We start from the raw sequence: 27,987 nt of genomic DNA, 5'->3' as shown, positions 1-27,987 counted from the left end.
CCTACTTTATTCCAGTAGACATCCTCTCGCAGGGCTGGCCCACTCATGAGGCAACGTGAGGCAATCGCTTCAGGTGGCAGAGCCAAGTCCAGGGAGCATGTGGCTAATCTGTACTGCTGCTTGCCACCTTCTCCATGCCCTTGCCTCCCGCCACCACAGCACAGTGGCGGGGGGGGGGTGAGGTTGGGGGTGCAGCAGCACAGGTATGGTAGGGGAGGAAATGGCAGAGGAGAGTGGGCCTGGATCTGAGCAGAGGGAGTGGCCATAGGGATTGTTGCCTCAATCAACAACATGTCCTGGGCTAGCCCGGCCCTCTCTTCTTTAATCAGGGGTGGACTTTGGTCTTTCAGATTTCAGCAGTGCCCTGTGCCTGGCCAAAAAATTGGCACCCCCACCCTCTTGCCTTCTGTTCTGCTCAATTCTGTGGCACCCCATACACCTGGAAGTTCGCAGACATAGCTGGAATACTGCAGTTGACTTTCCGATCAGAAGGTTGGAGGTTCGATACGCTTGATGGGGTGAGCTCCCGTTGCTCTGTCCCAGCTCCTACCAACCTAGCAGATCGAAAGCATACCAGTGCAAGTAGATAAATAGGTACTGATTCAACGGGAAGGTAAACAGCGTTTCCGTGCGCTCTGGCTTCCGCCAGTGTTCTGTTGTGCCAGAAGCAGTTTAGTCATGCTGGCCATATGACCTGGAGAGCTGTCTGTGGACAAACACCGGCTCCCTTAGACTGAAAGCGAGATGAGCGCCACAACCCCAAAGTTGCCTTTGACTGGACTTAATTGTCCACGGGTCCTTTACCTTTTTACTGCAGTTGGAAGCAGTGTTCAGGCGGAAATGGGCAAAGAAAGAGAAAAGTCCAGGAAAATCCAGGTGTATGGCAACCTATGTCGGCAGTGTCAAAACAAAAACTGTTTTTAAAAAATAAAAAAACACCTCAACAACTTTTGACAATTCCTTCAGCCTCAAGCTGAATTTTGCCAGCAGCCAGACTGAGAGGGGAGAAACACCTTAGATCAACTGCTCCTCCTGCTGGTGGGAAAGGAGTCATGGTTGCCTTTGGAAGGATAATGCCCAGTTCTGATGTGCTGTAGCTCATTCTGAGCCATGGCTTTAGCATCACATCTGAACACAGTCAGTGTCATCTAGAAAGGATGGTTTGTAGCCAACTAAGTGTTACTCAGAGTAGACCCCTTGAAATTAATGGGCTTAAATTAGTTGTTTTCAACAGGTCTACTATGAGCGTGACTAATGTTGGGTGCAACCCCATGGATTTCACACTTCTGCAATTGGGAAATGCATCAGTCCATTTGGTGCCTGTCCTCAGCATAAATTCCAGACCTCCACACTTCGAAACTAGAAGCTGAGACAAAGCCCAATCTCAAGCTATGCCTTTTCAGATCTCGGTCTACACACACACCTTCAAGCTAGGCGAAACCAATTCAGTCTCTTCCCATCCTGCAGTTCAGCGAGTCTCAGCATGGCACTCCCATCCAAACAGGCAGAAACGATCTTCTGTTCTGGTTGCTGATTAATTAGTGTATCAATTGTCTGCATCACCACCCTGGGCTAACTAGAACCTAACAGGAGAGCAGGAGTGAAATAACATAACAGCTGTCCATCGTTCTGTCCGGACACTGTGGTCCAGCTCCAAGGGCCTTCTGGCGGTTCCCTTGCTGCGAGAAGCCAAGTTACAGGGAACCAGGCAGAGGGCCTTCTCGGTAGTGGCACCCGCCCTGTGGAACAACCTCCCACCAGATGTCAAAGAGAAAAATAACTACCAAACTTTTAGAAGACATCTAAAGGCAGCCCTGGTTAGGGAAGCTTTTAATGTTTAATAGGTTATTGTATTTTAGTGTTTTGTTGGAAGCCGCCCAGAGTGGCTGGGGGGACCCAGCCAGATGGGCGGGGTATAAATAATAATAATTATTATTATTATTATTTATTAAGCTGGTAAGACCTACAGCATTATACAAACATTAAATCAGATTTTTTTAAAAAGCAGATCTTTAGATATGGAAGTGTGCAAGAGACTTCTTCATCGCCTTTTCCATCTTGTGTTGCCATGCCACAGCTGCTACAATTGCTAGGAAGGAGCAGGTTCACTGATAATGGCCTTTTCCCATGTTTTCATCCAGGTTCTAGCAGTGCAATCATGCTAGGGTTCCAAATTATTTTAAGCTGTGATGTAAAGTAAGATAGGAAAAAGGAATTGTTTTGATGACAAAAGTCAAGTGTGGCATCACAAAGGGGCAAATTTCCCACAACAGGAAGCTGCTTGGGTGTTGAGCTTCCCTTTGTGCTGGCTGCACATTGGAGTTGCCAAGTTTTTTTTTTGCTGGCAGCAATCCTGTACTTTTAGCCACTGCACAATAATAGGTTCAGCAGTTGCATTTCCCCATAATGGAAATAAAGAGCTCTAAGCTTATTGTATGCAAAAAGTAAAGGTAGAAGCCCAGCCAGTAAAAAAAGGTGGAAGAAATATGTACACACACATGTTCACGATCACTTGATATAGGCTGTGTTTACCTTTACAGTTGCAATCAAATTTATTCAACCCCTCTCCATTGCAAATCAGGTTTATTGTCAGAATTGACAGACTTTCATGCTGTTTGCAATGAGCAAATCAAACAAAAAGCAATGGAAATAGCTCGACACAAAGGATGCTTCAAGCGGTTTCCCCAAATTCAGCTGAAATTGCAACACACTGGCGTCTCCAGTCTCGCTATTATTCAACCCCTTCATGGGAAGCTCATGGAATGTGTTCCTAATCCTTGCAATGGTGAGTATGGAATATGAAACTCCTCTTTTTTTTCTCTTTTTTAGGAGGGATATGTACCATTTTGGGGTAAAGGTCTCTATTGTGGAGCCAGGCTTCTTCAAGACGGCTGTGACCAACCTTGAATCAATAGAAGCCTCCTTAAGGCAACTCTGGGACCGACTGAGCCCCGAGACTCGGCAGAGCTACGGTGAAGACTTCTTTCCAAACTGTGAGTACCAGTGCAGCCACTGACTGCTGAAGGGAAAGCAAGGTTAGATCTTGTTTCTGAAGTACAGGGCCGTTAGCTGTACAAAAGAACAGAACATGCATAGAGCAGCATTCAAGCCCTAGCACAAGAATGACTAACCTAAGTTTCCAGACCCAAAATGATCAAGGGTCTGGAAACTAAGCCTTATGAGGAACGCTTGAAGGAGCTGGGTATGCTTAGCCTGGAAAAGAGGAGACAGAGGAGAGATATAATAGCCATCTTCAAATGCCTTAAGAGCTGCCACATGGAAGAGGGAGAATGCTTGGAGGTTTTTAAGCAGAGGCTGGATGGCCATCTGTCATGGATGGTTTAGCTGAGATTCTTGCATTGCAGAGGGTTGGACTAGATGACCCTTGGGTCCCTTCCAATTCTAAGATTCTAACCTGTGGCCCTCCTGATGCTGCTGAACTACACCTCCCATAGACCCAGACTATCAGCCATGCCGGCCAGGACTAATGGAGGATGGAGTCCAACAACACATGGAAGGCCAATTTTCCTATCCATACTATTTCTCCTCTATACCCCATTAAAGGTAAAGGTAAAGGGACCCCTGACCATTAGGTGCAGTCATGGCCAACTCTGGGGTTGCGGCGCTCATCTCGCTTTATTGGCCGAGGGAGCTGGCGTACAGCTTCCGGGTCATGTGGCCAGCATGACTAAGCCACTTCTGGCAAACCAGAGCAGCACATGGAAACACTGTTTACCTTGCCGCCGGAGCGGTACCTATTTATCTACTTGCACTTCGTGCTTTCCAACTGTTGGGTTGGCAGGAGCTGGGACCGAGCAATGGGAGCTCACCCCGTCACGGGGATTCGAACCGCCAACCTTCTGATTGGCAAGTCCTAGGCTCTGTGGTTTAACCCACAGCGCCACCTGTGTCCCTATACACCCCATTACTTGCAGCAAATTCCAACCCTGTTTCAGCTTCTTCTTTTTAACCATCACTTTTATCTTTCATCTGTCAGCTCCTAAGCAGCACAATCCTGCAATGGTTTCTCCATGGTTCAAGTATGTGCTTTAGTTCCTTGGTAGAGGCTCCCAACACAAGCTAGCACTGGATCCCTTAACCCACACTACAACTTGCTAGGACTGCTGGTGCTTGCAGAGTTCCCTCCCTCGAGCCTTCCTTTGGTGGTAATGTCTTGGCATGCACAACTTCTCATATGAGGTGGGTGGGAAAGAAGAGACATACTCTGTAAGCTCAAGCTAATCTTTCACCTTCTAAGACTAGAGCTGAGCAGCTCAGCTCAGGCATGGAGACATCTGCCAGTTTCATAATGGGGCTTATAAAAGGATCAAATCCTTGGTGTACACTTATTTAGAGGCATGGGATTAGGGGGAAATCAACTGCTACAGAAGAGAGGTGACTGCATTTTTTATTTCCTCACTACGTTCATATAACACCTCCCCCCACCCACCCACAACTAAGGAGCTGAAGGTTCTTCCATCTCCATGTTATCCTCACAACAACCCCGTGAAGTAGGTTAGGCCAAGAGACAGAGACTGGTCACCCAGTGAGCTTCCTGGCAGTGTGTGGTTTCGAACTCTGGTCTCCCAGGTCACAGCCCAACACTTTTAACCGTTACACCACACTGTGCCTCTGTTCACAATTTTAAGTTCAGATAAGAGGTCATGTCCCCTGGGCAAAACCAACACGTGGTGCAATCCGAGATACGTGTTTCGTAATGCACGCAGAGCCTGTTACTAGTTCCTCTGGGTTTAACAATGTTCCGAAAGCCATCAAAGTACTCTGGAGCCATAGGGTTACATACACTCCAAAAAAAGGGATTGTGCAGATGTGCCTTCCAACATAGATGCAAATAAAAAGAAAATGCCAAGCATGTGCATAAAAGTTCTGATTTCGATCTGAAGTACTAGGTCCAAGACCAGGGAAACCAGGAACCAGGTGTGAGGAGGAGGAAGAGGGTAGATAGGAATTAGGATGAATGCACTGGGCAGGCAAAGGTAGGCAGGCAGTTCGTAAAATGGTCCCTCTTTGTTTTTGATGACTGCAATTATACTTGCCTCTCAACAGACCTGAAAGTCCAGAAGTTCATCATGAACATCATATGCGATCCAGACCTCAGCAAAGTGACCAACTGCATGGAGCATGCCCTTCAGGCCAAATACCCCCGCACCCGCTATAGTGCTGGCTGGGATGCCAAGTTTGTGTGGCTGCCAGTCTCTTATCTACCTGCCTTCATGGTGGACATTGTTTTGGCTACCATCCTACCCAAGCCAGCCCATCGGGCCCGCTAGACTCCCCAAACCTCACACCTCGCCTCTCTCCAGGACCAAGCCTGTGGAGCAGCTGTCAATCAGACAGACCACATTCCTTCGCAAGAACTATGAAGAAATAAAAGTGTCATTGTCAGTAGGAAAAAAGCTGTTTGCCCAGCCTGCTTGCTCCTCTTCCGCAGATCAAAGGGTGTTATGGAAACTTTCAACAGTACTCCAAAAAAGCATGATTGTTATAGATCACGGTGTTTCTAAGCCAGGCACCAAACATATAGAAGGGAACAATAATCCAAACTGGGAGCATGATTAGGGAGAAACCACACTTGCAGCTTTCATTGTGAGGTGGTCAACCAGTGCAGAATTAGAAGCAGAGGATATTGCAGCAGCTGAACTGTCTAGGGAAGTGGTTTTTTTAAAGGTTTCTAAAGCAACATTTTGCAAGAGATGCTCCCGACAGTTTGGCATTGAATCCTCGAAGGTTGAGGATCAAGAGCACACCATACAGGGCAGTTGCTGATGGTGGTGGGCTTTTACATCAGTCCACAAAATTCATGGCACTTTCATGAGTTAACACTTTACAGGGCAATAGTTGAAGAGTACGGAAGCTGATTCAGGAAAGCTCAAACTCCTTTCTCTTCCAACCCGCCCCCCTCAAACTCCCAAAGGACCTCAGACTATATAGCTTGAAAGTTAGCTGTTTCAGCCACATGAGACACCAGGTGGCAACCTGGGGGGGCCCAGGGCTGTTTAAAATGCATGCGGGTAGTTGAAATCGCCCACAAGAAATGCAGCCTTTGATATAGAAAAGGCTCCCCACCTCATCTTAAGATGGCCAGGATCTACTTGGAAAGGGGATAGATAAATTTAGTTGGCTAACACGCATAAAAAGATGACTGTACCCCAGTTGAATATGAGCAACTGAGAAGGGCTGGTCCTGTGCAGAGGCAGAGCGTATCACCACTGGGTTAAATGCAAGCTTGCGATTGACATATGCAGAATTAGGGAGTCAGAATTTTCAGCCAAGCTGAAACCCTTCATCTCTCCACTGCAGCAGTAGAGTATGGGTCTTTCCCCCAAAGGTGCGAAGACATCCCAGCTGCAAGGTGCTGAGCAAGTAGGACCAGTGAAGCACAGAATGAGGGGAAAGCAACAAAACCTGTACTGTACTCTTTCTTTTGTCTTATTTGGGGCCTCAATCAATGGCACAGTTAGCCCCAAAGCGTAGGTTTTCAGATGGACATCACTACTGAAGTATGCATGCACTCATTCATGATTTTGGAGAGGCAGGATACCCAAAGACATAAAAAGCATAAATAATCCTACCATAAACACATAACTGTGCTTTGCGTAAGAAGGCATGGTTATTCATCACATGAGAATACTGAAATAGCTGGTGGCTACGGGGTTATTAATTTTTGCAAAGAAGAAGAGCTCAAGTGTTCTCCAGAACAGCCATAGTTCCTTTTCCTATGACCTCAACCCAGGGAGATTTCAGCTACACAGAAGTTCCTCCTAGCAGGCTGCAAATTACTTATTCATCACAGCAGACAGAACTCAGCCCAAGTTCTGTCTGCTTTTGTAGGCTACGTTAAAGGTCAGCATGGCAATATATTGACACAGTTGAGATAATACAAGGGTAAGGAAACTGCAGCTGCAGTGCGAATTAGAAAAATCCCTGCCACACCCTCAAAAGGTTCTGGACAGAACAAAAGTGATCCACTGCCAAGAACCAAAGGCCAGTTAAAAACCAGGAGCAGGTAAGGGTATGATAGAAGTCTAAGGTTATAGAGTGATTTGGCTTCCAGAGAAATCAAAGAGGCATCAGGAAGATTTAAATACGTAATTACAAATGCAAGGAAATTTCTTTTTGAAGCTTGCCATCTATCCACAATGCAGACAAATGCAAAATCAGGATGGAGATAGCACATAAATAAGCCAGAACACATGGGAGAAACAATGTCTTTATTTTCCAAATAATGAATTACTGGCTAAAAAAACAAAGTCCCCACAATTTTCTATCCCGTTGTGGTTTCCAAAACAACTATGCTCACTTGATTAAACAGACAGTCTTTCCAAGGGGGGGAAAAGGAGCATCCTAAAGTATATAGCAGTCTACTTATTAGGTGAGGTGTCAAGGGGAAAATGCTGCAGGTCCAGAAGTCTTGAAGATTGAATCTGGGAGAAGCAAAAGTTCAGAGGTCCTTGCTCAGGCCTATGAAAGGGACTAAGAAAATTTGATGGAATACAATAACAGTCGTGTATCACAAGATGCCCACTAGATCGTGAAGTATAGCATGAAAGCTAATGCAACTTTTGAAGTAGGAATGGAGTGTTGAATGAGGCACAGAAGATAGGAACTTTGAGGGAAACATCCTATTAGGGGATTGGAGGGTGGGGAGAGATAAGGCAACGTGTGAATCCTTGGGAGGGCGGCATATGTGTTCAAGAAAGAGAACAGAAGAGGAGACATTCACCCAACGCCTGTTCTACAGGCATATATAATGGTCAGTTGCACCCCCAGAAAAGGTTCTGTGATTGCTGCTGCAGTAACCAGATGTGATAAGATGAGATGCGGCTACATAACCTCGTAGCCACTGCGGATTCCTTTCATGAGACAACAAGCAAAAATGATGCCCAGGAGCTGAGGAAAGAAGTTACAAGAAAATTGTATCAGCTGTGAGGTGTAATTTGCAAGTAAGTGAATGTTTCACTACACAGTGGCCCTACAAGGAATAGAGGCCATGCAACCACTTCTCCCATCCTTTCCTAGGGTGGGTGTGTGTGCAGGAAATTTCTCCTGCTCAGCTCTTTGAAATGCACCACCAAATTTGCTTAACGTTTACATGCAGAGCCGTTATTTGCTTACTTTCTGCATGCAAAGCAGATACTCCCCTACTGAGCTACAGTCCTTTAGGTCTCCACTTCAGGTGACTGTTTAGGCAGTCATAACTTTGCAGGCAAGGGGAACTGGCAGCAAGGCAATCCCTCTACAATCCAAACAGCTCAAGCCTGCAATGGCCTCCTTTGGTATGCACATGCCACAGGAACCAGTTATATAGCTCACAAGCTACTTCTGTTTACTCAGGTAGCCCATTTTCCCGTAACAATCCCCATGCCCCGAGCTCTGCACTAGACTGTCAAATGAAGGGCACAATCCACCACGGTTGTAATGACAGCAAGCAGTACCGGTATCTCTCCGGTGCTTGCAATTTGCATTAGTGAATCAAACGTGGGCCAACACATTTCTACCGCCCACAGTATAAACTTGACAAGCTGGGGGAATATTCTGAGCTGGAGCAAAGTGGCATGGAAGAGCTCTGCAGAACACCAATAGCATTACTTCGCAGCTTAACACTACACACTAGTCTGCTAGTCAGCAGTACAGATGGGACACAGGATACAACGCAACACTCTGTGTACATTGGATTATTGAATCATAAGTTATACATGGACCTATGGTGCCAAGTTCAAGTATCTTCTCCTTTTGTTTGGATGACAGGGGGAGCCATTTCTAAACCTTTTAAGACTGTGAACAAAACTCTGGAGAAATAGGTGGGCAATGCTTGGGTGAAGTCCCAAAAGCAGGCTTGCCCAGAAGCCAAAAGTTGGGTTTCAGAGTCCTGCAGATTCCATTGCTGCTAACTAAAGATACTAAAATCCAGGATGATGGAAATATTTAACCCAGATCACTTATCTGGGTTGAAAGATTCAGATGTTAATGTCAAAACTTCTTTTTAAAAAAGAAAAGCACTGAATACAGACAGAACTGTAGTTTGCCCCAGTGTAACAACATCATGGTGCAGATGTGTGTGCATGTGCACCCAGCCACCCACCTACAGTTCCCCATAATCTATTATAATTCTTGGTACCTCAAAGAAGGCAATGCCCAATGCCACTCCAGCCACAATGATGATGTGTTTTCTCAACCAGGCTTCTATTTTTGTTACACAGCCCTGCAGGGAGAGAGGGAACAAGGTTTTATAGCATCCGCCCAAACCCTCATGCTAGGAACAAAGCTTTCCTTTCCCAGCACTCATCCATCCATACCTCATGGTTGATTTTTTCTACGGTTGGATTCTGTTTGCAATCGGTGTCATTGTGTTTGCAGCAGGATGGAGGTATATTTGAGGGCGTAGTTCCGTTAAACCAATCCGTGTAATTGGAGGCTCCACAACAGCTATACTACAATTGGAGAGAGATGAGGGTGGGGGAGAGAGATCAGTATCTTCCAGGCCAACAGGGATTGTTAATTCCCAGAACAGAGAACATTTCCTTAACATACCCAAGTATTCTGCATGGTAATCCACCCATCACTCCCATTTTGCAAATAGGGAACAGAGGGCAACTGTAGTGATCTGCACAAAACTACCCATTGAATCACTGAATCCAGGTTCAAGTCCAACAGCCTTTAATAACATAGTAAGAGCCTTCCTGGATCAAGCCAAAGACCCATTATAGTTCAACAGCCGACTACTATCACTGCGGCCAATCAGATACCCATAGGAAGCAGGCAAGCACTCTCTTACCACTTGCAATTCCCAAAAACTGATATTCAGAGGCATGCAGAGTATGTATTTTTTGTCCACTCTGAATATTCCATTTGATGTCTTGAGTTCTAATGTTATGAGACAGAAAAGCTTCTCCATTCTCTTTCTCCACACCAGGCATCAACGTACACATGCCCCCTTCTCAGTTGCCTTTTCTCAAAACTGAAAACCACCACTGCCTTGATAGTTTTGGTTGGCCTTTTCTAAAACATTTCTTTGTTATTTCGCCATCTCATCTGCACTGATGGCAGCTTCAATTTCGTCAAAAATCGGTACAGGGGCTGCACCGTCATTCGTCTTCATAGAGTCTAATTTCTTCTGGTTGTCCATTCTGCTTTGCGCCCATACTCTATATCAATTATGTAGATTGTCAACCATGAAAATAGCATACTGTTGAAGAACAACTATCTCCACCAGGTTCCCTTTCACCGTCTTTGTACTATACCCCTCATTTTCGGGAAGTTCCTTTTTTTAAATTCAAAGGTGACTTCTATTGGTCTTTGTTGGCAATTGTCCATTTACCAATCAATGTCCATTTACCAATCAATGTAAGTTTATTGTTTTAGCCAAAGGCCATAACAAATCTGCAGCAACAGTACCAATAAAACAATACAGATCATACAGCCAACATTAACAGAGAAGTTACCAGAGATACCAAATCCAACTTGATTTCAAATTAAACCTCTGAATCACCAAATTATAGTGATTTAATCTAACTCCTTTTTCATTGTTGTTGTTATTTTGCAGTGTTACAAAGCTGTTATTGCCACCCCAAAAGAAACTTGGCCATTTCTGCCTGGTTGTACCTGCTTGCTTGTGTAGACAAAGGTTTCAGAAAGCAATCTCTTGTGTGGAACCAGCAGCATTTCAGAGGAATCTACCTTGAAGGCCCTGGCTTTCTACAACCTACCTAACAACTTAGATTTTGCTTCCATTTATTTCCCCATGTCACTGGCACCAACATGCACCATGGCCACTGATTCCATCCCAGCACTGATTCAACCTTTCAGTGGTTGACTTACTGTCTCTAAAGAGGAAAGGTGGGATATTAATGCAGCAATGCCATTTTTTAAATGGGAGGATCTAATGTACCAACAGATCCATATCTCCAAGACAGCTTTACTTGGCAAAACTGTCTGAGGGCACTTTCAGAAGGAGTCTGTGATATGACATGAGGATCTGCCAAGAAGTGAAGAATCCCACTGGGTACACCTTGGCCCTTGAAAATGTTCAAAGTTACCCTTCAAATTATGGGTGAAGTTTTGTTCCCTGCTCTTAGCAGAAGATGCCATCAGAAAACAAGGACGATTCCCTGTCAGTATTGCCTCCCCAACAATTAGATCTAGGAAGCAGGCCTTCTATGTTACACTCACCTTCTGCTGCATGTCATCCAACAAATTCTTAACTTCTTTATTATTTTTGTAGACTGCTATTTCTGCCCTGATTTCTTTGTCAATCACCGTTTTGATCTGGAAGAGAAAGCAAGCAGAAAAGGAAAGGGAAGAATTAAAAAGGACATCTGATGAGGGTGACTAAGCCTCCTTAAGATTTAGCCAAGACCAAAATCATAGGTAAATTAAGCATGTCTGAGGAAGTTCCTCCCCTTGTGAGAACATGAGGAACTTCTGGATGAATTCTCTAGTGATGGTCTTCAATCTCAGGGTCAATCCAGTGATTAAAAAAAAAAAAAAGAGCTTCTCTTTAGATATTCCCTCTGCCTATCTCTCTCTAGGGCAGGTGTGGCCAACATACAACCTCTAGTTGTTGCTGGGACTCCCAACTCTCATCAACCTCATCCAGGAGGGCCAATGGCAGAAGCGAGAGATGTTATAGCTAAAAATCACCTGGTGACCAAACAAACTGGCTAAAATGTGTAAGAATGTGTCAAATAAATGTTGGGAATGCAAACATACTAAAGGGTGATTTTTTCATATGTGGCGGACATGTATAAAACGCTAAAGGCTTTTGGGAAATGATACATAATGAATTGAAGAAAAGAATTCAAGTTGGTTATTCCCAAAAGCCCCGAAGCTTTTCTACCAAGGGATAATAGGGATGGGGGTCCCCAAAAGGATGGTTCAACAGCAGCAGCAGCCAGAATCCTGTACACGCAGAAATGGAAAGGAGGAGAGGTACTAACCAAAGAGGAATGACTTCAAAAGTTTAATGGACTATGTGGAAATTGCGAAATATCAGATCAAAGTGACAAACTGTTTATGGAAGAGTGGAGACCCTCTGAAGAACTGCTACAGTCAAATTAAAACATGGGCGGGGGGGAAACATGGCGCTGAGCTCAGAGCTGCGCTCAGAGCACTCTGTGAAGGTGGCGGTGCTGCTGGCCTTCGCTTCAGGGCTGCTGGTGGGCTGGCAGGCAAACAGGGCGCGGAGGCGCTACCTCGACTGGCAGAAAAAGTGGCTGCTGGACCAGCTGGCAGCCACGCAGAAGAAGCTAGACCTGGCGTAAGCCCGCCAGGAGCAAATGGAAGCAAGAGGAAGCCTTGCATCAAATCTGACATTTAACAGACATTAAGAAAACACACACGTACAAGAATAAGGCTTCTATTATTTCATTCAATAAGACTGATACCTGAAGAAGCTCAACATGTATGGAAGAACATCATCAAAACAAACGCTGAAATTTTGTGGTCTGCTTTGATGGGGTCAACTTCTTGTGCCATGTTTGGAAGAAGTGATTTGTTTCATTGTCTGACGCTTGAACTATGATGACTGAATATTGATAACAAGTGTCTGCATGTGACTAAATAAACTTTCTTTTAACAAGCTATTCTAGTTTTTTAAAAAGTGGGCAGGTTTGAATTACGAGCAGTGGAAAGAAAACAATGACAAGTGAAATAGAGGATATTTGTATCAAATACAAATATGTTATATAAAGCAGTAGATAAAGGGTGGGAATAAAAACATCATGGAGGTAAGGCTGGGAAGTAAAAAAATTTATTTTAAAAAAAGGTTATTTATGTATGCCACTACAGCGGCCTGTGTTTTGTTAGCCCAAAAATGGAAAACGAGCGAGGTCCCAACCAAAGAAGAATGCCAACTTAAACTGATGGTAGATGCGCAGCTTGCGGATCTAACATATAGAATAAGAGAACAAGAAGAAAATACATTTAAAGAAGACTGGAAAATGTTTTTTGAATATATGGGGGAAATTGTGTACACTTGAAAACGCTGGCCACGTTAAAATAAATTCAACAGTGTAAATAAGTTTTGATGGAAGTAATAATGAAAAACTGAATGGTTTAGTTTATATAAAACAGGCAGGGGTTTATGCTAAGCAAAATGAACCATGGAAAGAGAAGGGAAGTCACTGATATTTTAAGGTTGTCTAAATGAATATTCTAAATTGTAAAACAGAAAATTGAATAAAAAATTTAAAAAGTCAAAATTTAAAGTAAAACATATTGAAATTTAAGTAAATTTGTAAAACCTCTGAAATCAATAAAAAATATGGAAGAAAAAAACCTCTGGAGACCCCCATGCTGACTACCACTGCTCCAGGGGGTTGTAGCAAACATCTGGAGAGAACAGCAGAACCACCCTTTACCCAAAACCACGGAACCCAGAGGCATCTCTTACCTCATCTTTGTAGATGTAGCCAGCAATGGCAGCTGCAATCTCCACCAGGAAGATCAGTGTCAGCAGCACAGCAAACTATTGAAGGAAATGCAGTTGTTAATAATATCTATGGAGTGCTTGTTGATCCCAGCCTCACTGCCACCCTTCATTTTGGGCTTAGCAATAAGAAAATAGTCCACCTTCACCCTTATTCATATGAATCTCACCACCTTCTGACAGCAAAGACTGTGCCCACTTAAGAAGCAGCCCTACCTCTGAAAAGGAGAGCTTTGCCTAAATAACTCTCCCGCTATGATGTCTGCAGTGGCCTAGCCAGCCAGAGGAGACAGAACCCATTCTTATTCAAAGCCTATCAAATCTGTTCTGTGAAGCCAGTGATTTGCCCCATCCTGACTCCCAATATGCAAAATGGGAAACGATGACAACAGGCTAGAACAGTAGTTGCCAACGTGGTGCCCCCCAACTCCCAATGTCCCTGATCACCCATTGGCCATGCTTACTGAGGCTAGGTCTGAGCGACAGCTGGCTGTCAACATTGTGATAGATCACCAGCTAAACATTGCAATATATTGAAGTATCACAATGTCTTAAATAAGGATGAAGTCTGTAGAGGCATTGGCTTGCTTCATTGTTTTTTCTGCTTTGTGATTTTTGCATGGTGTGCACACATCCCATGTTTCGTGATATACTGCCAGGTCAAAAATTATGAAACCGTTATCACGCTGATGGCAGCCATAGCACAACATCTGGAGAGCAACATATTGGCTACCCCTGGGCAAGATGGTTTTGAGACCTGTTGCAGGGCAAGGTTAACAACACAGGTCTTAGATCAGCAGTAAGACGAAGCGTAACTTATGTACTTGGCAAGCATGCCTTATTCCAGGCATAGGCAACCTTCGGCCCTCCAGATGTCTTGGCCTACAACTCCCATGATCCCTAGCTAACAAGACCAGTCCTTAGGGATGATGGGAATTGTAGTCCAAAATATCTAGAGGGCCAAAGGTTGCCTATACATGGTTTATTCGCTATCCTTACTGCCTTCCATTTCTCAAGCTCTAGAAAGGGTGGGGTGCCAAAGGCTCAGGTGCCTGGATTAGAGGGAACTTTAGAGGCTGCAGTCCCGACTACTAAGCTATATTATCTCCCTCCAGCCAGTCAGATCTAAGAGTTCAGCTTCCCACCCTGCGATTCCAATGCCTAGCTCCCCTTCATTCTCCTCACCGTGGTGACCATGCAGTAGTTCTCCTTTAACGCTCCGCAGCAGCCAAAGAAGGAGATGAAGAAGACTATAACTCCAACAGCCAGGATGACAATGGGAGGGCCTGAAGCAGAGGCGCTGGTCATCACCAGGGTGTGTTTGAGTTCAATCTGTACATAAATGCCCAAGGCGATCAGAGCAATGCCGCAGAGCTGTGTGGAAGAGAAACCAACCATTAGTGGCGGAATTGTCCATGCATAACCAACAGAAGAACTGCACCACTGGAGTCGGGCAGAATATTGCATCAAGATTCATAATTACCCCCCCCAAAAAAGGGGGGGAAGGAATAATAACTAATAAAAACTTTATTATTTATTCTGTTTATTTTATTTACATATTATTTATAACCTGCCCATCTGGCTGGGTTGCCCCAGCAACTCTGGGTGGCTTCCAACACATATAATGAAATCAAAGTACAAAAAACTTTACAGGTATTGTTTACTACAAGAAACTAGAACAGAGTTAACATTTGCTTTTCATTTTGAAGTAAAACTTGCACTGCCAGCTGCTCTGCAGTGTGAAAACACCATTGATTTGACCTTAAGGTGTGCATCGTGGTTTCAAATAAAAAGGAAGGTGTCAAGACAATACTTCAGCAAAGCTTCATAATAAGCAACAAGGGGGTAACAGTCTGTTAACAACTGAAACTGGGCTCAAATACACCATCCATGCAGTGTTAGAAACCAGGATAGAAAAGCTAGGAGCCTGGGACCTGGGTTGTAGGCGCCAAAACAGAATGTCTAGTCGCCATTTTGGGGAGGGGGGTCGGCAACACTTTATTTTAATAACCCTGAACCAATACGCAATTCATATAAGTGACACATTGTTAATATGACATTTTTAACATACATTGTTAAAACTGTTAATACTGTTTAATTTGGTGTCTGCAAAAAAAATAATACCATACTTTGGTATTCAAAACACTCTACTGTTTGTTGTTAAACTCCATAACATATTGCCTATCCTTAACATATACTTTGAGGCTTCAAAGCACATACATTTCAGTAATCCTTGAGTGTCAGCCAGGTGCAAAAAATGGCAGCCACTGTTTTAGGCGTTCGCAAATGGAGAATCTTTAGGCGCAAAATTTGTCTGGTGCCCTGCTAATTTCGAACCTTGCTGCATCCATGTTTAAATGCAGGTTCCACCATGTGTTTCTGCCAGCATTAAGGCATCTGGATTAGAAGGGGTGGGAAGTGCTATCAGGTGTTAAAGGACTCATATTGCATCCTCATTGTCTTGTCCCACCATCTACCATGTATTCAGACAGTGAAGGTCTGCAGCAGAGAGCTTGCAGTTCTCTGCTCCCCACACAGTTTAGAAGCCTATGTGCCTGAAATTCTTAACTTAGCAGGGAGCCAAGTAAGAGCAGGTCTCCCCAAGCACATAAATAGGACTCAAAGGCATGGGGGTAGGGTGGGGGTTGCAGGTCCAGGCTCCTGGGACTATGACAGAAGAAGAAGGTGGAGGAGGAGGAGGAGGAGGAGTTTGGATTTGATATTCCGCTTTATCACTACCCGAAGGAGTCTCAAAGCGGCTAACATTCTCCTTTCCCTTCCTCCCCCACCAACAAGCACTCTGTGAGGTGAGTGAGGCTGAGACCTCAGAAGTGTGAACCTGCAGCCTTCCTGATGTTGTTGGACTCCAATACCCATCAGTCCCAGCCAGCATGGCCAGTGATCACAGGTGGAGTGTAACGTCTAGAGGGCATTACAAGTTTCCTATCCCTGCCTCACAGTGGTTCTAAGCGTGTAGGCCCTTAATACTGAATAGGAATCTGGAATGGGGATGAATTCAGCTCCTAGAGCAGGCTTCCTCAACCTCGGCCCTCCGGATGTTTTTGGCCTACAACTCCCATGATCCCTAGCTAGCAGGACCAGCGGTCAGGGGTGATGGGAACTGTAATCTCAAAACATCTGGAGGGCTGAGGTTGAGGAAGCCCGTCCTAGAGTTTTAATACTATTGAAGGCATACCTTCCCAACATTCACAGGTAAAAGTGACACATTTGTGTTCTTAAAAACACCTCCATTTCCACAACTAGGCTCACAGCCTGCCTTCCCCTAATCCAAACAGGCTGATTATAAAAGGCTTCTCCACCCCAGATGCTGTGTACACCTATTCGGCAATATCCTGTCCTTGTGGCTTTCATGATCAAGCCATTTCTTTCTTTCTTTCAAAAAAGATCACTCATTAAGTAACATTTACTCTCAGGGTCTGTGAATATGGAGGAATGAGAAGGGAAGGAGCACATTGGTATGTTGCAACTGGATGCAGTTAGGGCCTGGTCACATGCTTTTTAAACATGCCCTGCTTGCTTGCTCTTTTACTTTAAAGATATACTAGAAGAGTGCAGTTATGATAACAGGGTCACCATAATTAACAGTCCAGAGAAAACCAAAGCTGCTGTTTGCTTGCTTGCTTGTTTGTTTGTTTGTTTGTTTGTTTGTTTAAAAAAAGACAGGGTAGGGATTATAGGGAGAGAAGTTCAATAAAAGACGATTAAGTTGTTTATGTATGTAATGAGAGCAGCTAGGATTCTTTATGCATAAAAATGGAAAGATGGGAGAATTTCCCACCAAATAAGAATGGATAAGTAAAGTGATGGACTATGGGGAATTGTTTTATGGAAGAACAGAAGCCTTTTTTGGATAATTTGTGAGCAGGACGTGAACTATGAGCAACAGAAGGAATAGGAGATTATTGTATTATTGTTATGATATAAGAGAGAGAAGACAGGGTGTGCAGCATATATATATATATATATATATATATATATATATATATATATATTAAAAAAACACACCATGGAAAATGGGGTGGGAAGTCAACAAAACAAAAGAAAAACCTATTATGTACTGGAATGTTTATGTGAAACTTTATGAAAATTCAATAAAATATATCAGTTTTAAAATGGCAGGGTATGTTAATACTTTGGCAGTGATACCATGTGCAGTAGCATCAAATTGCCACCCACAAGTTACTGTAGACTTGGCAGCAGGTCACATATATGAGAAAGAGAGACCAGAACAGAATAATGACAGCTGTAGCAAGATAAGTCTTAACGGGGCAGTTATTTATCAGGGAGAGGTTCAGAGTAAACGGAGACCATTATAAGCAAGATCAGATGAAGGCACCCAGCTCAGGACTGAGTCAGCACAGCAAATTCCCACCCAGTTCCCAAATAGGTGCTGTGTTTCCTGGAGCTGATATTTACCTTGCCCTATCACAGCAGGGTGGATCCACCTAAGGCAAAGAGGCCCAAGCCCAGTTTCCAGATTACCCACAGCAAGCTTTGAACTTGCAGGCAGATCAGCATAGATCCATTACCACCATCACTCGCCAGGGGAAAACTCTGGTGGAAAGTTGTGGATATTCCCACTGGCTCAATATGAGGGCAAAGATCGGCTAACTCTGATCTGAGGTGGGTATGTATGTGGATGGATGGATGGATGGATGGATGGAGGGGTGTTCACAAAAGAGCACCAGAGAACGCAGAAACTGTTGGGAGGCACTAAAAACAGGGCAATGCCCGTTTGTCTTGCAGGAGTGGTTCAGCCACACATGCAATTTCCCCCTTTCCTTCCTGGAGACAAACAGCCAGTGTCAAAAGAAAATGGTTTTTATTATATGCCTCATTGCAACAGGCGTGAAGGGTGCACATGGTTCAAAAGCTTTTAGTGAGTTTCTGCGTGCGAGAATAAGCTTTAGGGTGTCTCCAGAAATCCCTCCTCTGACTTCACTTGCTCTCTGCAGCTGGGCTGTTCTGTATAACCTCCACGTGATTCCTGTGCCAAATCCCACCCAAAGTGCTACGGCAAACAGGCCACAGTGCAGGCAGTACAGCAATTGTTCACAAAATCAGGAAGGGTTACGCTAAGACTAAGCAGTCTCATTAGTTCCTATCTCTTCTGTCACACCGTTTCCTGTTCATGTTACCGAAGGAAGATGTCGCCTGGACACAACAATAGGGCATTTTATGCTGGAAACCTTTTCTGGAGCAGCAGTCACCACAGAAAGCAGGAATTACTGGCTTTCTGCCCCCAAGACACACCCTCCAGGCTAATATCTTTGTTCCTTCGTAAGTCTCTTCAAGCAGATCCAAGGGACATCTGGCTGCTGTTTACATTAGACCAAAGCAAACCATCCCATCAACTCCAATGATCGTATGCCGACTCGGGTTAATGTTTTCTGGGGAAAGCATGCTTTCCCAAGGCACAGGAAGTGGAAACGCGAAAGGCAGCTAAGTGCACCGTAGGCCAACAACGCCAGCAACAAAAAACCCCAGTCTAAGCCAATTTCTGCAAGTAGTCCTAGTCCAAACACACATTTCCCCACCTCATCCTTCCTGAACCATATGGTAACTCCAAGCATAATAGTTTTTATAACATGGGGGTGTTTTCACAAGCAGTGCCAAGTCAGTTCCCTCCATTTCTCACATTGGTAATAGGAAGAAAGCGAGGTCTTGTGGCATCTTTAAATAAGCTTTTGTGGTTTGCAGCCTACTATGCCAGATGCATGAAGAGTTGTCCTGAACTGGTGAGGTATATTCATCTCTCTCTCACTCACATACAGAAGAAATGTTTACAAAAATTAAGGCACAAAGTCCAGCAATTCAGAGATCAGGTGTACAGAGACAGGTGTAAATGAGACCCAATCAAGGTGGGTGTGAGTGGCCCACTTTTCAATGGTGAAGAATTGGTAAGGCGAGATGAATAAACTTAAATATATAGGGTCCCTTCAGGCTTTCACTGCTTTGTGAGAGGGATTGAAGTGCATGTTGGCACATTAAAGTGCTCTGTCGCCCTAGTGCAACAAATATACTGTAATAAAAAAAAACCCAGACATTTTGCAATTTGGAAAGCCACGTTGAAATGCATTTAAAAGTATGGGATGAATGAATGACTAACGGGGTAAAACGAAGGGAGAACCATGGACATTGCCTGAGCTTCTTGAAGGGATAGAAATGCGATTGCTTAACAAAATAAATAGCCTGAGGATAAGACTTCTGGGTGTGGCAAATAAGGCTCCACCGAACAAAACATCATGACACAATGAGGTGGTTAATCCTTAAGGTTCCCCAGGATTCTAGCTGAGCTGGCTATCATAGGTACACTTCTGCCATTGAAGAGAGGAGACATGTATAAAACAATCTTGACTGCTTTGGTACTTAAGGCACCACAGCAGCTAGGCCAAATATGAAAGAGGTGCCTATAAAAAGAGCACATACAAAAAGTCCCCCCTCTGAACCTAGGAAATGCTTCACACTGCTGTTCCATTACCCAAGTAGGGCGAAGCCACAGTTTCTGCCACTTCCTGGCTTGTATCATAACACTGATCGCACCAAGTGGCTTCCTAACAATAGCAAGCTGACACACTTTTTTATTTGGTACGTTTAAACAGGCAACATCCTATATTTTCATATGGTTTCTACATGCAAAAACAGAAAACTTGAGAAAAGCTCAGTTCTTTCAGCTCTAGTTGAATAGTGGGATCCTAATGAATACTAATCACATAACATTTTGAAAGACCTAAAATATAGTACGAGTTTGGAGTTCGTATGTATACTTTAAAGTTCTCAAAGCATGGGATTCCGAGTCTGAAAAACTTGGTGGAAAAGATAAGCCACAAGATATACTGCCTGAGACTAATGGAAACACACATTTAGAACTTAGAATTAGTGGGGGTTTTGAAATTCAAGTTTTGGTGGGTATACTAGGAACAAATCATTTCAGATTCTAGGATCCAGGATGGAGCTTGGATTCTAGATCCTTTATCTTCAGCAGAGTTACATGTAACCACCACCCCTTCTCACAGGCCGTATTTACCATTCTGATCACTTTAACAGGGAAATCAAACATGTTGCTAACTCGCCCATCTTTATGACTGGCAAAACAAACACTGGCTTGGTTTGCACGTCACACTTAGCCAAACCACAGCTGAACTCAGATGCATGGGCACCTACAGAGGAGACTGTAGCTGCTTCACTTCTGCCCAAGTCAAAATTTTGCTGCTGTACCACACTAAGCTAAGCTGTGGTTCGAATGAATGTGTTGTCTTGAACTCAGGTTCATGACTTAAGCGCTCTCCAGACTAACCACGAGTTGTAACAAAAGGTTACAGCTCATGGTTTCTGAGGTGAGCTAAACCACAAGCCCAGGCAAGATGCTAAGCCAAACCATGGTTTAAGCTCATTGTGACACAGCAGCAAAAAGACAGCGGAGCAACGTACCTGCAGCATAACCTCCCAGAGCCCACAGACTTGCATGTTCATGCCAAGTCATGGTTCACCTTAGCATGCGTGAACCTGGTCAGCGTGACACAAAGAAAGGTAAAAATGTGAGCATAGCTAGTCAATCTTTTTCCAACACTAAAGTGATGCGACTTTTAAAAAGTTGGTTCTCCTCTTCCCAGCATAACAACACCCCATCAGGTTCGCTGTTTTGACTACAGATATTAATGTGATTAGCCTGATAGCAGCAACAGGATGCACCTGGCAAGGAACGTTTTGACCCCTGTGTAACAAGACAGATGTAAAACATTCTTGTTTACTGAATAATCCCAAAAGATCCCAGATTTAGAGGGAGTAACAACGGGAGCCCTTTGAGTCAATTCAATCCCTTCAGTGGGTGGCAGCTGTGCCCACCCCCATGCCCAGTTGCTGCCCAGAAGCAAAAGAGAAAGAGGTGAGGATCCTATGCAATAAGACTTGACTATTTCGTGGGACATTTTCTTTGTCAATCGACGTAGGCAAGTTAAGTAGGCAAATATAGCTGGGTGAATGCATCCTTCAGCTTAGCTATATTCATGTGATATGGTATCATGTGACACACAGACAGACAGACACCACTAGAGATCAGGTCAAGATGCCAGAAATCTTAGGCTTCAGTTTCCATCATAGCTACAGAACTAAGAGATTGAAACTGAAATTGTTCTTGCCTTGCCACCCCAAGCAAATAATTCTTAATAGTGGCCACCCGCCAAAAATAACTGCTTATCATGATTCTAAACCAGGGACGGGAAGCCAGTGGTCCTCCAGGTGTGATCCAACTCTCGTCACCCTCATCTGCCATGGCCAATGTTAAGCAGAATGGGAGTCAGAAGGCAGGATTCAACCAACGAATCTCATTGATGGAAGCCCTGTGGAAGGGATTCCGCTTTTGCAATTTGGCTTCTCCTCCTCCCCTTATGCAGCTCCCAAAATTGGCTCAGGGTGGGTCGTTTGGGAAAGCCCCTGGAACAGTTCAGAGAGGAGAGGGCTGTGTGTGTGTGTGTGTGTGTGTTTTCCATCAAGCAAGCCAAAATAGTTACCTTGATGGAACAATAATCTAAGTGAGATGCTGAATTCTTCCCATAGCCCAGCAACACCTGAAGGAACCAGTTTCCCACTCCTGCTGCAAATCATCTCCTCCAATCTCTTCTCACTCTTTTCACCCCACTCATCCATTCAGCGGATGCTCCTACCCTTGCCACACCTGCCATTCTGAAGCCTCTCCCAACCTTGGTTCCCCAGATGTTGTTGAACTACAACACCCATCATTCCTAACCACTGGTGCTGCTAGCTAGGGATGATGGGAGTTGCAGTCCAGTAACATCTGGGGACCCAGAGTTGAGAAAGGCTGTTCCAGTGCCAAGGGAGAAACAATCAAGAGAAAGGAGAAAATTATTTCCCTTGTATGCTGAACCCATCACAGGGCATCACTAAAAATTCTGTCCATGATTCCTGACACCCAGGCCAAGCCTCTTCCAATTCCACTGGAAGTCTTCCATCCTGTTTTTAGGTTTATCCTCTCTCCTGGCTCCCATACTAAATTGATGGCAGGGATAGTTAATGTGGTTCCCTCCAGATGTTGATGGACTACAGCTCCTTTTGTCACTTCATTTTACCCAAAGTAAATTATTCTTCTAAACTGCATTGGGGCATTCTGTTGTGAGAAGCAGTTAATAAATTCAATAGACCTGACCACTGGTCATAATGGCTGGGGTTGATGAGAAGTGGAATATGGAAGGCAGCAAGCTGACTACCCCTGACTCCATGCAACACAGGAATTTCATCAGAGACTGAGCAATAGCTGGTGTCTGTAAGGAGCAGTGAGATGAGCTGGGCACTGCTGTTGAGCAACAGGAAGGCCGTTTCCACAAAATTCATGTGGGTGGGTGATTCATTCTGCATCATTATAAGTGCACTAAGACCCTGACCTCACCTTCCAGAGTACAGAAGGCATTGCAAAGGAACCCTGTCTGCTTTGTTCCACCACCAGAAGCTGCTATTCACTATATGTAGATATGTCAGTCCCCACTAGTCCTAGACCACCATGACAACTGGCGTGGTACAAGCAAAGTCCTTCACCAACACAGCTCTAAGAGCAGAGATAATAAATTATTATTATTATTATTATTATTATTAATAATAATAATAATAATAATAATATAATTTATTATTTGTACCCTGCCAGCTTCTGAGGGTGATAGTGTGTGATACCACGAGTGGCATCTACATCATGACTTCAGGAGGAGCTGGGGCAGAGCCAAATGCGGCAAGTAGACGGCTCCTGCTGGTACCAACACCAGTGGGAGGCTGCTTCGACCCTCCTTCACTTCCATGGCAGCAGCAGGAGGAAGAGGAGGAGCCACACTGCCCTTTTTGGACACTGGGGGGCCCTGCCTCAAAAATTATTTAGGAGCCCCCAAAGGGCTCGGCCCCCAGGAGCTGACATCTCTGTTTAAGAGGCAGTAGGACTGAACTGGTCCTTAAAGAAAGTTTGTTATTTATTTTCTAATACACACCACATGCTGCATACCTTGCATTCCATATACTTTTTTTACAGGGAGTTGGACTAGATGAGCCTTGGATCCCTTCCCACACTATGATTCTATGAATGACAAGAACCCATTAACCCTTTTCCCTCCTAGAAAGTGCCAGATAACCAATGTACTTGTTTATTGAACTGCCCGTTGGCATTAATCACATTTGCTACTAGGCAATCACCAACCCGCATGCAAAACATCCCAGGGTCATGGAGCCACTGGCTGGATGCACCCTTGAAGGACAAATAGGAGCATTTCTGGACAGTGATTTCCAGATTTTCTATTCCCAAGCAGGGAGGAGGATTAAGCAATCCTGAACATTCACATTCAATACTTATATTAGCCTTGTTCACTCATTTCTTGCACATACTAGCTCTGCTCTTTAACACACATGGAACACAGTTGTCTGAAAGGGAGTCCCTAGTACTGCAAGCAGCTGATGTGAGTTAGGTTTGCCAAATCACTGGGTGTTCCAGTTGTGTGGAAGCAAGCTACTTGCTCGAAACCATGAGTGCCTGTAGACCTGAGTAACACATAAAGATCACTACTATTTTCTCAATAGGAACATCAGTTTTGTCTATCAGACTACCAAACCATCCCGGAGAAGTGAAATGGGGGGGGGGGGAGAGACTAAAGCTCCGTGAAGCCCCCAGCTGTTTTTTTAGAAAGATTATCAGCATCTCTAAAGCTAAACTCCCAGGGTCTTTGAGAGGAAGCCAGGGCAGCTACTGGTTTGAGAAGACTAAGCCATGTAATTCAGATTATATCATTTACAGGAAAGCCTGATAAAAATGTAACACAGACCAAGGAAGCCAAGTCAGACTCTTCAAGACACACTACCTCTCAAGTGTGGCAGAACTTGGAAGGAAAGTTTGCTAGTGCTTACAGAAGCCCGAGACTTTTGGCAACAAGTAGCCCCTACAAGGAGTATAGTCAAGCTGTTAAAAAAAGTTAAAACAAAATGAACAGAATTTAAAATAGTCATGTGAAGGCTCTATAAGCCCGTTATCCAGCTTCTCTGCCAAATAGAAAATACCAGCAGTCAAGATACATAAATTTTGTTGTACGAACACCGCCTTCCCCCCAGTTTTGAGTTTTTTTTTCTTAAGTGGGCAAGAAGTAACTGCTACTCCTCGCCGTTTCAAGCACCAAGGCCCTCCAAATAAAACTTACCCAGAAAATGAAGTTGAAGAAAAAAACCAGGAATTTAACACATTTCATGCCACCGTCGACCCCCATTTTGCGTATCTGTCCCTGCAAAGTTTAAAAAAGAAAGTCAGAACCAACAGACTTAGGCAGCATAAATGACACAGAAGCTACATATCAGAGAGGAGGAGGTGGGGATTATAAACATAAGGGAAGTTGCGGGGGGGGGGGGGGCAGAGAAAAGCAGGAAGCTTGGAGGAGTCAGCCTTGAACGGGGTGTGTGGGAGAAGAAAGCGGATACGATCCCAGTCATTGTAAACACAACTCCCTCCAGGGAGGGAAAGTCCTTCACAAGTGCATCAGCCTAGAAATAGACTGTTAAAAGGAAGCAGGACTGTGCCGGGCCTTCCTTCTTTCTCTGCCCCAGTTCCCTCCACCCCGTGGGCGTAGCCAGGATTTACGGGGGGGGGGGGGGAGAGGCAGGTAGCCAGGATTTTTTTTTGGGGGGGGGGGAGGCAGGACACCCACTTCTCATCAACCTTTGCCTAGCAGATTCGAAAGCTAAAATTATTTTCTTCTGACCCCACGCGCTCAGAAAAACCCGTCAAAAATCTTTCTACAATTTCCATAATAATAATTTTATTATTTATACCCCACCCATCTGGCTTGGTTTCCCCAGCCCCTCTGGGCGGCTCCCAACAGAGTATTAAAAACACGATAAAACAGACATTAAAAACTCCCCTTCTTCTACTTTTAGTTAAGCGTTTTTATTTTTATTTTACTTAATTTAGGTGGGGGCAGCTGCCCCCCCCCCAGCCCCGGAGTCCGCCCCGTTCTTCTCCCCCTCAGCCAGTCACATGGCAACCTTAACAGCAGTACACACACAAGGCCAACTCTATACTCGTCGTTATGGCGAGGGGAAGGGGAAGAGGAAAGGGACCCTTTCTTCAGGCGGTGTGCAGCAGCCCACCCTTTCCTGTAGCCGCAAAAAAAACTTCGCAGTCTCCGCAACAGCTTCTGGGTTCGTCGAAGGCTGACGGCGGGCAAACGCTCCTCTCTCCCAACCTCAACCCAACCTTCCCTTCCTCCCCAGGCAAAGCCAGATTTCAAGAGCCTTCAAGGCGTGGCGAGGGGAGGAAGGAAATTCCAGACCCGGAGGGTTGCCATATTCCCAACAGTGACAGGAAAGTTTCTGAGCTTTTTTCGGTTTGGGGGCAAAGTTGTTGAGCTGCATTTTAAAAAAATAGTTTCGCCCAAAGTTGTCGAACTTTTGGAAAGAAGGCCGTTTTTGAGCAACCCTGAGGCGCCACCTCAGGCCCCTCACACAAGTCCGCGTTTCTCCCTCTCCGCGTAAAAGCGCTTCCCGCCCGCAGAGCAAAGGCTCCACTCCCTCAGGTAAAAGAGAAACTTCTCGTCGTTTGCATTGGGGTTTTTTTTGGGGGGGTGGGAGGGGGTGTTGCTTCTCTTACCGTCCAACGACTTCCTCGTCCCCAAGGGCCGTCGAGCCAACAAACAGCAGCGCGCGCTTCCCAACTTGGCAGCAGTGAGCGGAGCGCCGCGTCGGCGGGGCGTCTTATAGTGGCGGGACCCGCCTCTCGCGTCACTTCTCCAGAACTCGGCTCCTTTCCCCCCCTCCTCCTCCCAGCTGCTCGTCATGTGATGGAAACGGGGGAAAGTGTGAGCGGCGGAGGGGGGGGGACAGGGGAAGGGGCCGGGCTCAGCCACAAGCGGCTCTGTCGGAGTCAACAGGAAAGGAGGGTCTCCGGGCAGCCAGCTGGGCGCGAGCGCGCACTTTCCCTTGCGCTTTTCACTTGTTGCTGCCACCCCCGCCCGCCTTAGCAACCCCCCGAAAAAGTCCCCTGCTTTTCTCTCGGTAGGGGTGGGGTGGGGGTGGGGTGCCGTCGTTTCTCTATACACTCTGGACTTGGTGGGATTTGCTTCCCCCGGAGGAGGAGGTGTGCGTTTTATTTGTGGATTGGTGAGGTGGATAGAGCCTTCCCAAAGTTGCCCAAGGCGACAAACAAGCGACAAAACAACAAATTTAAATTTCTGTACTGAAAGGTCAAAAAGTACATCATTATATGCGCGCTGAACATAGTGAGACGTAAAGAAAAGGAGAAAGAGAAACGGAACCCTCGTAGAAAGGAAAAAATAAAGGGGCAAGGGGGAAATCCCCCAAAATGTATACTTTACAAGGTTGTTACTGTATTTCACCAGACCTTAACCTATTAGAGTATTTGTAAGAATGGATTCCAAATATACAGTGGTACCTCGGGTTACATATGCTTTAGGTTACATACGCTTCAGGTTACAGACTCCGCTAACCCAGAAATAGTACCTCGGGTTAAGAACTTTGCTTCAGGATGAGAACAGAAATCGCACGGCGGCAGCAGGAGGCCCCATTAGCTAAAGTGGTGCTTCAGGTTCAGAACAGTTTCAGGTTAAGAACGGACCTCCGGAACGAATTAAGTACTTAACCCGAGATACGACTGTAATTGAATTTGCCCATCGCAAGTCTGTGCTTATGCAAGTTGTTCATACGTTGCAAGTTTGTATAAGACTTCAATCCAATCGTAGAAGGGAGCCACGTTTTGATTTTTCCAGTTCATCAGGATCAGTCTTTTTGCTGAGATAAGGGCACGGAGAGTCCGCCTGTATTGTCCTTTTGTAAGGTTCCATGTGCTGGGTATATACGTAATTCAAGAGGATATTTTGCTCTGTAAATGTAAGGTTGTTCCACCCAGTTCTGTTGATAGTTTCAGTTATCTTCTGCCAAAAATCTTTCAGTAGAGAAGCACTATCCCTACTGCATCTCCAACAGTGATAAAACTATTAAACTAAAATTAAAACAGTCCCAGGCACAGACTGGGAACGATTCTCAGTTGGAAAGGCTTGTTGGAAAAGGAAGATCTGCAGCAAGCGGAGGTACGCGGGAAGGTGATTCCACAGGGCAGAGCAGGTGCCTCAAGGCTAAAAGCATTGTGCAAAATTGACCTTCCAGTAAGATAGTTTCTTCAGGAGGCCCTCACCTGTAGAGCGCAGTGGTTGAGGGGGAATATAAGGGATGAGACAATCTTTCAGGTATCCTGGTCCCAAGCTGTATATATTATTATTGTTGTTGTTGTTGTTGTTGTTGTTGTTGTTATTTATTAATCAGTTCATTCTCTGTGCCACCCATCATCCAGGATCACAGGGCACTTTACGATATAAAAACATAAAAATACATGCCAAAATAAGAAAGAAAAGCAATACCCCCCACATACAGTTAAAAAGGACAAGATAATTTAATTAGCCAAAGGCCTGGGAAAAGAGAAATGCTTACACCTGGCACCTAAAGATACAGTGGTACCTTGGGTTAAGAACTTA

General features: G+C 44.8%; 2 protein-coding genes across 2 annotated transcripts in view; one reads left to right on the top strand and one right to left on the bottom strand.

The window, feature by feature from the left end:
• The window catches only part of RDH5 (retinol dehydrogenase 5), a gene marked incomplete at its 5' end in the record, with an annotated part of 6,927 nt that extends 1,510 nt beyond the window's left edge, over window positions 1–5,417 (top strand). The window contains 2 exons of the mRNA XM_083727885.1: window positions 2,724–2,993; window positions 5,068–5,417. Coding sequence (XP_083584011.1) covers window positions 2,724–2,993; window positions 5,068–5,291 — 494 coding nt within the window. The 3' untranslated portion in view covers window positions 5,292–5,417. The remainder of the gene's footprint in view (window positions 1–2,723; window positions 2,994–5,067) is intronic.
• A 1,796-nt stretch (window positions 5,418–7,213) lies between these two features.
• On the bottom strand, window positions 7,214–26,277 carry CD63 (CD63 molecule; the record flags this gene model as incomplete). Its single annotated transcript, XM_083727796.1, is given in 9 exon segments — window positions 7,214–7,911; window positions 9,140–9,223; window positions 9,318–9,452; window positions 11,191–11,286; window positions 13,412–13,486; window positions 14,633–14,821; window positions 24,649–24,729; window positions 26,091–26,255; window positions 26,257–26,277. Coding segments are annotated over 9 exon segments (912 nt in total). The 3' UTR covers window positions 7,214–7,845.
• Between the last annotated feature and the right edge of the window lie 1,710 nt (window positions 26,278–27,987).

Source organism: Podarcis gaigeae, assembly GCF_964106915.1.
Source record: "Podarcis gaigeae genome assembly, chromosome: 2".
Taxonomy (NCBI): domain Eukaryota; kingdom Metazoa; phylum Chordata; class Lepidosauria; order Squamata; family Lacertidae; genus Podarcis; species Podarcis gaigeae.
The sequence above is the reverse complement of the archived record's forward strand: the minus strand, read 5'-3'. Positions and strand labels throughout refer to the sequence as shown.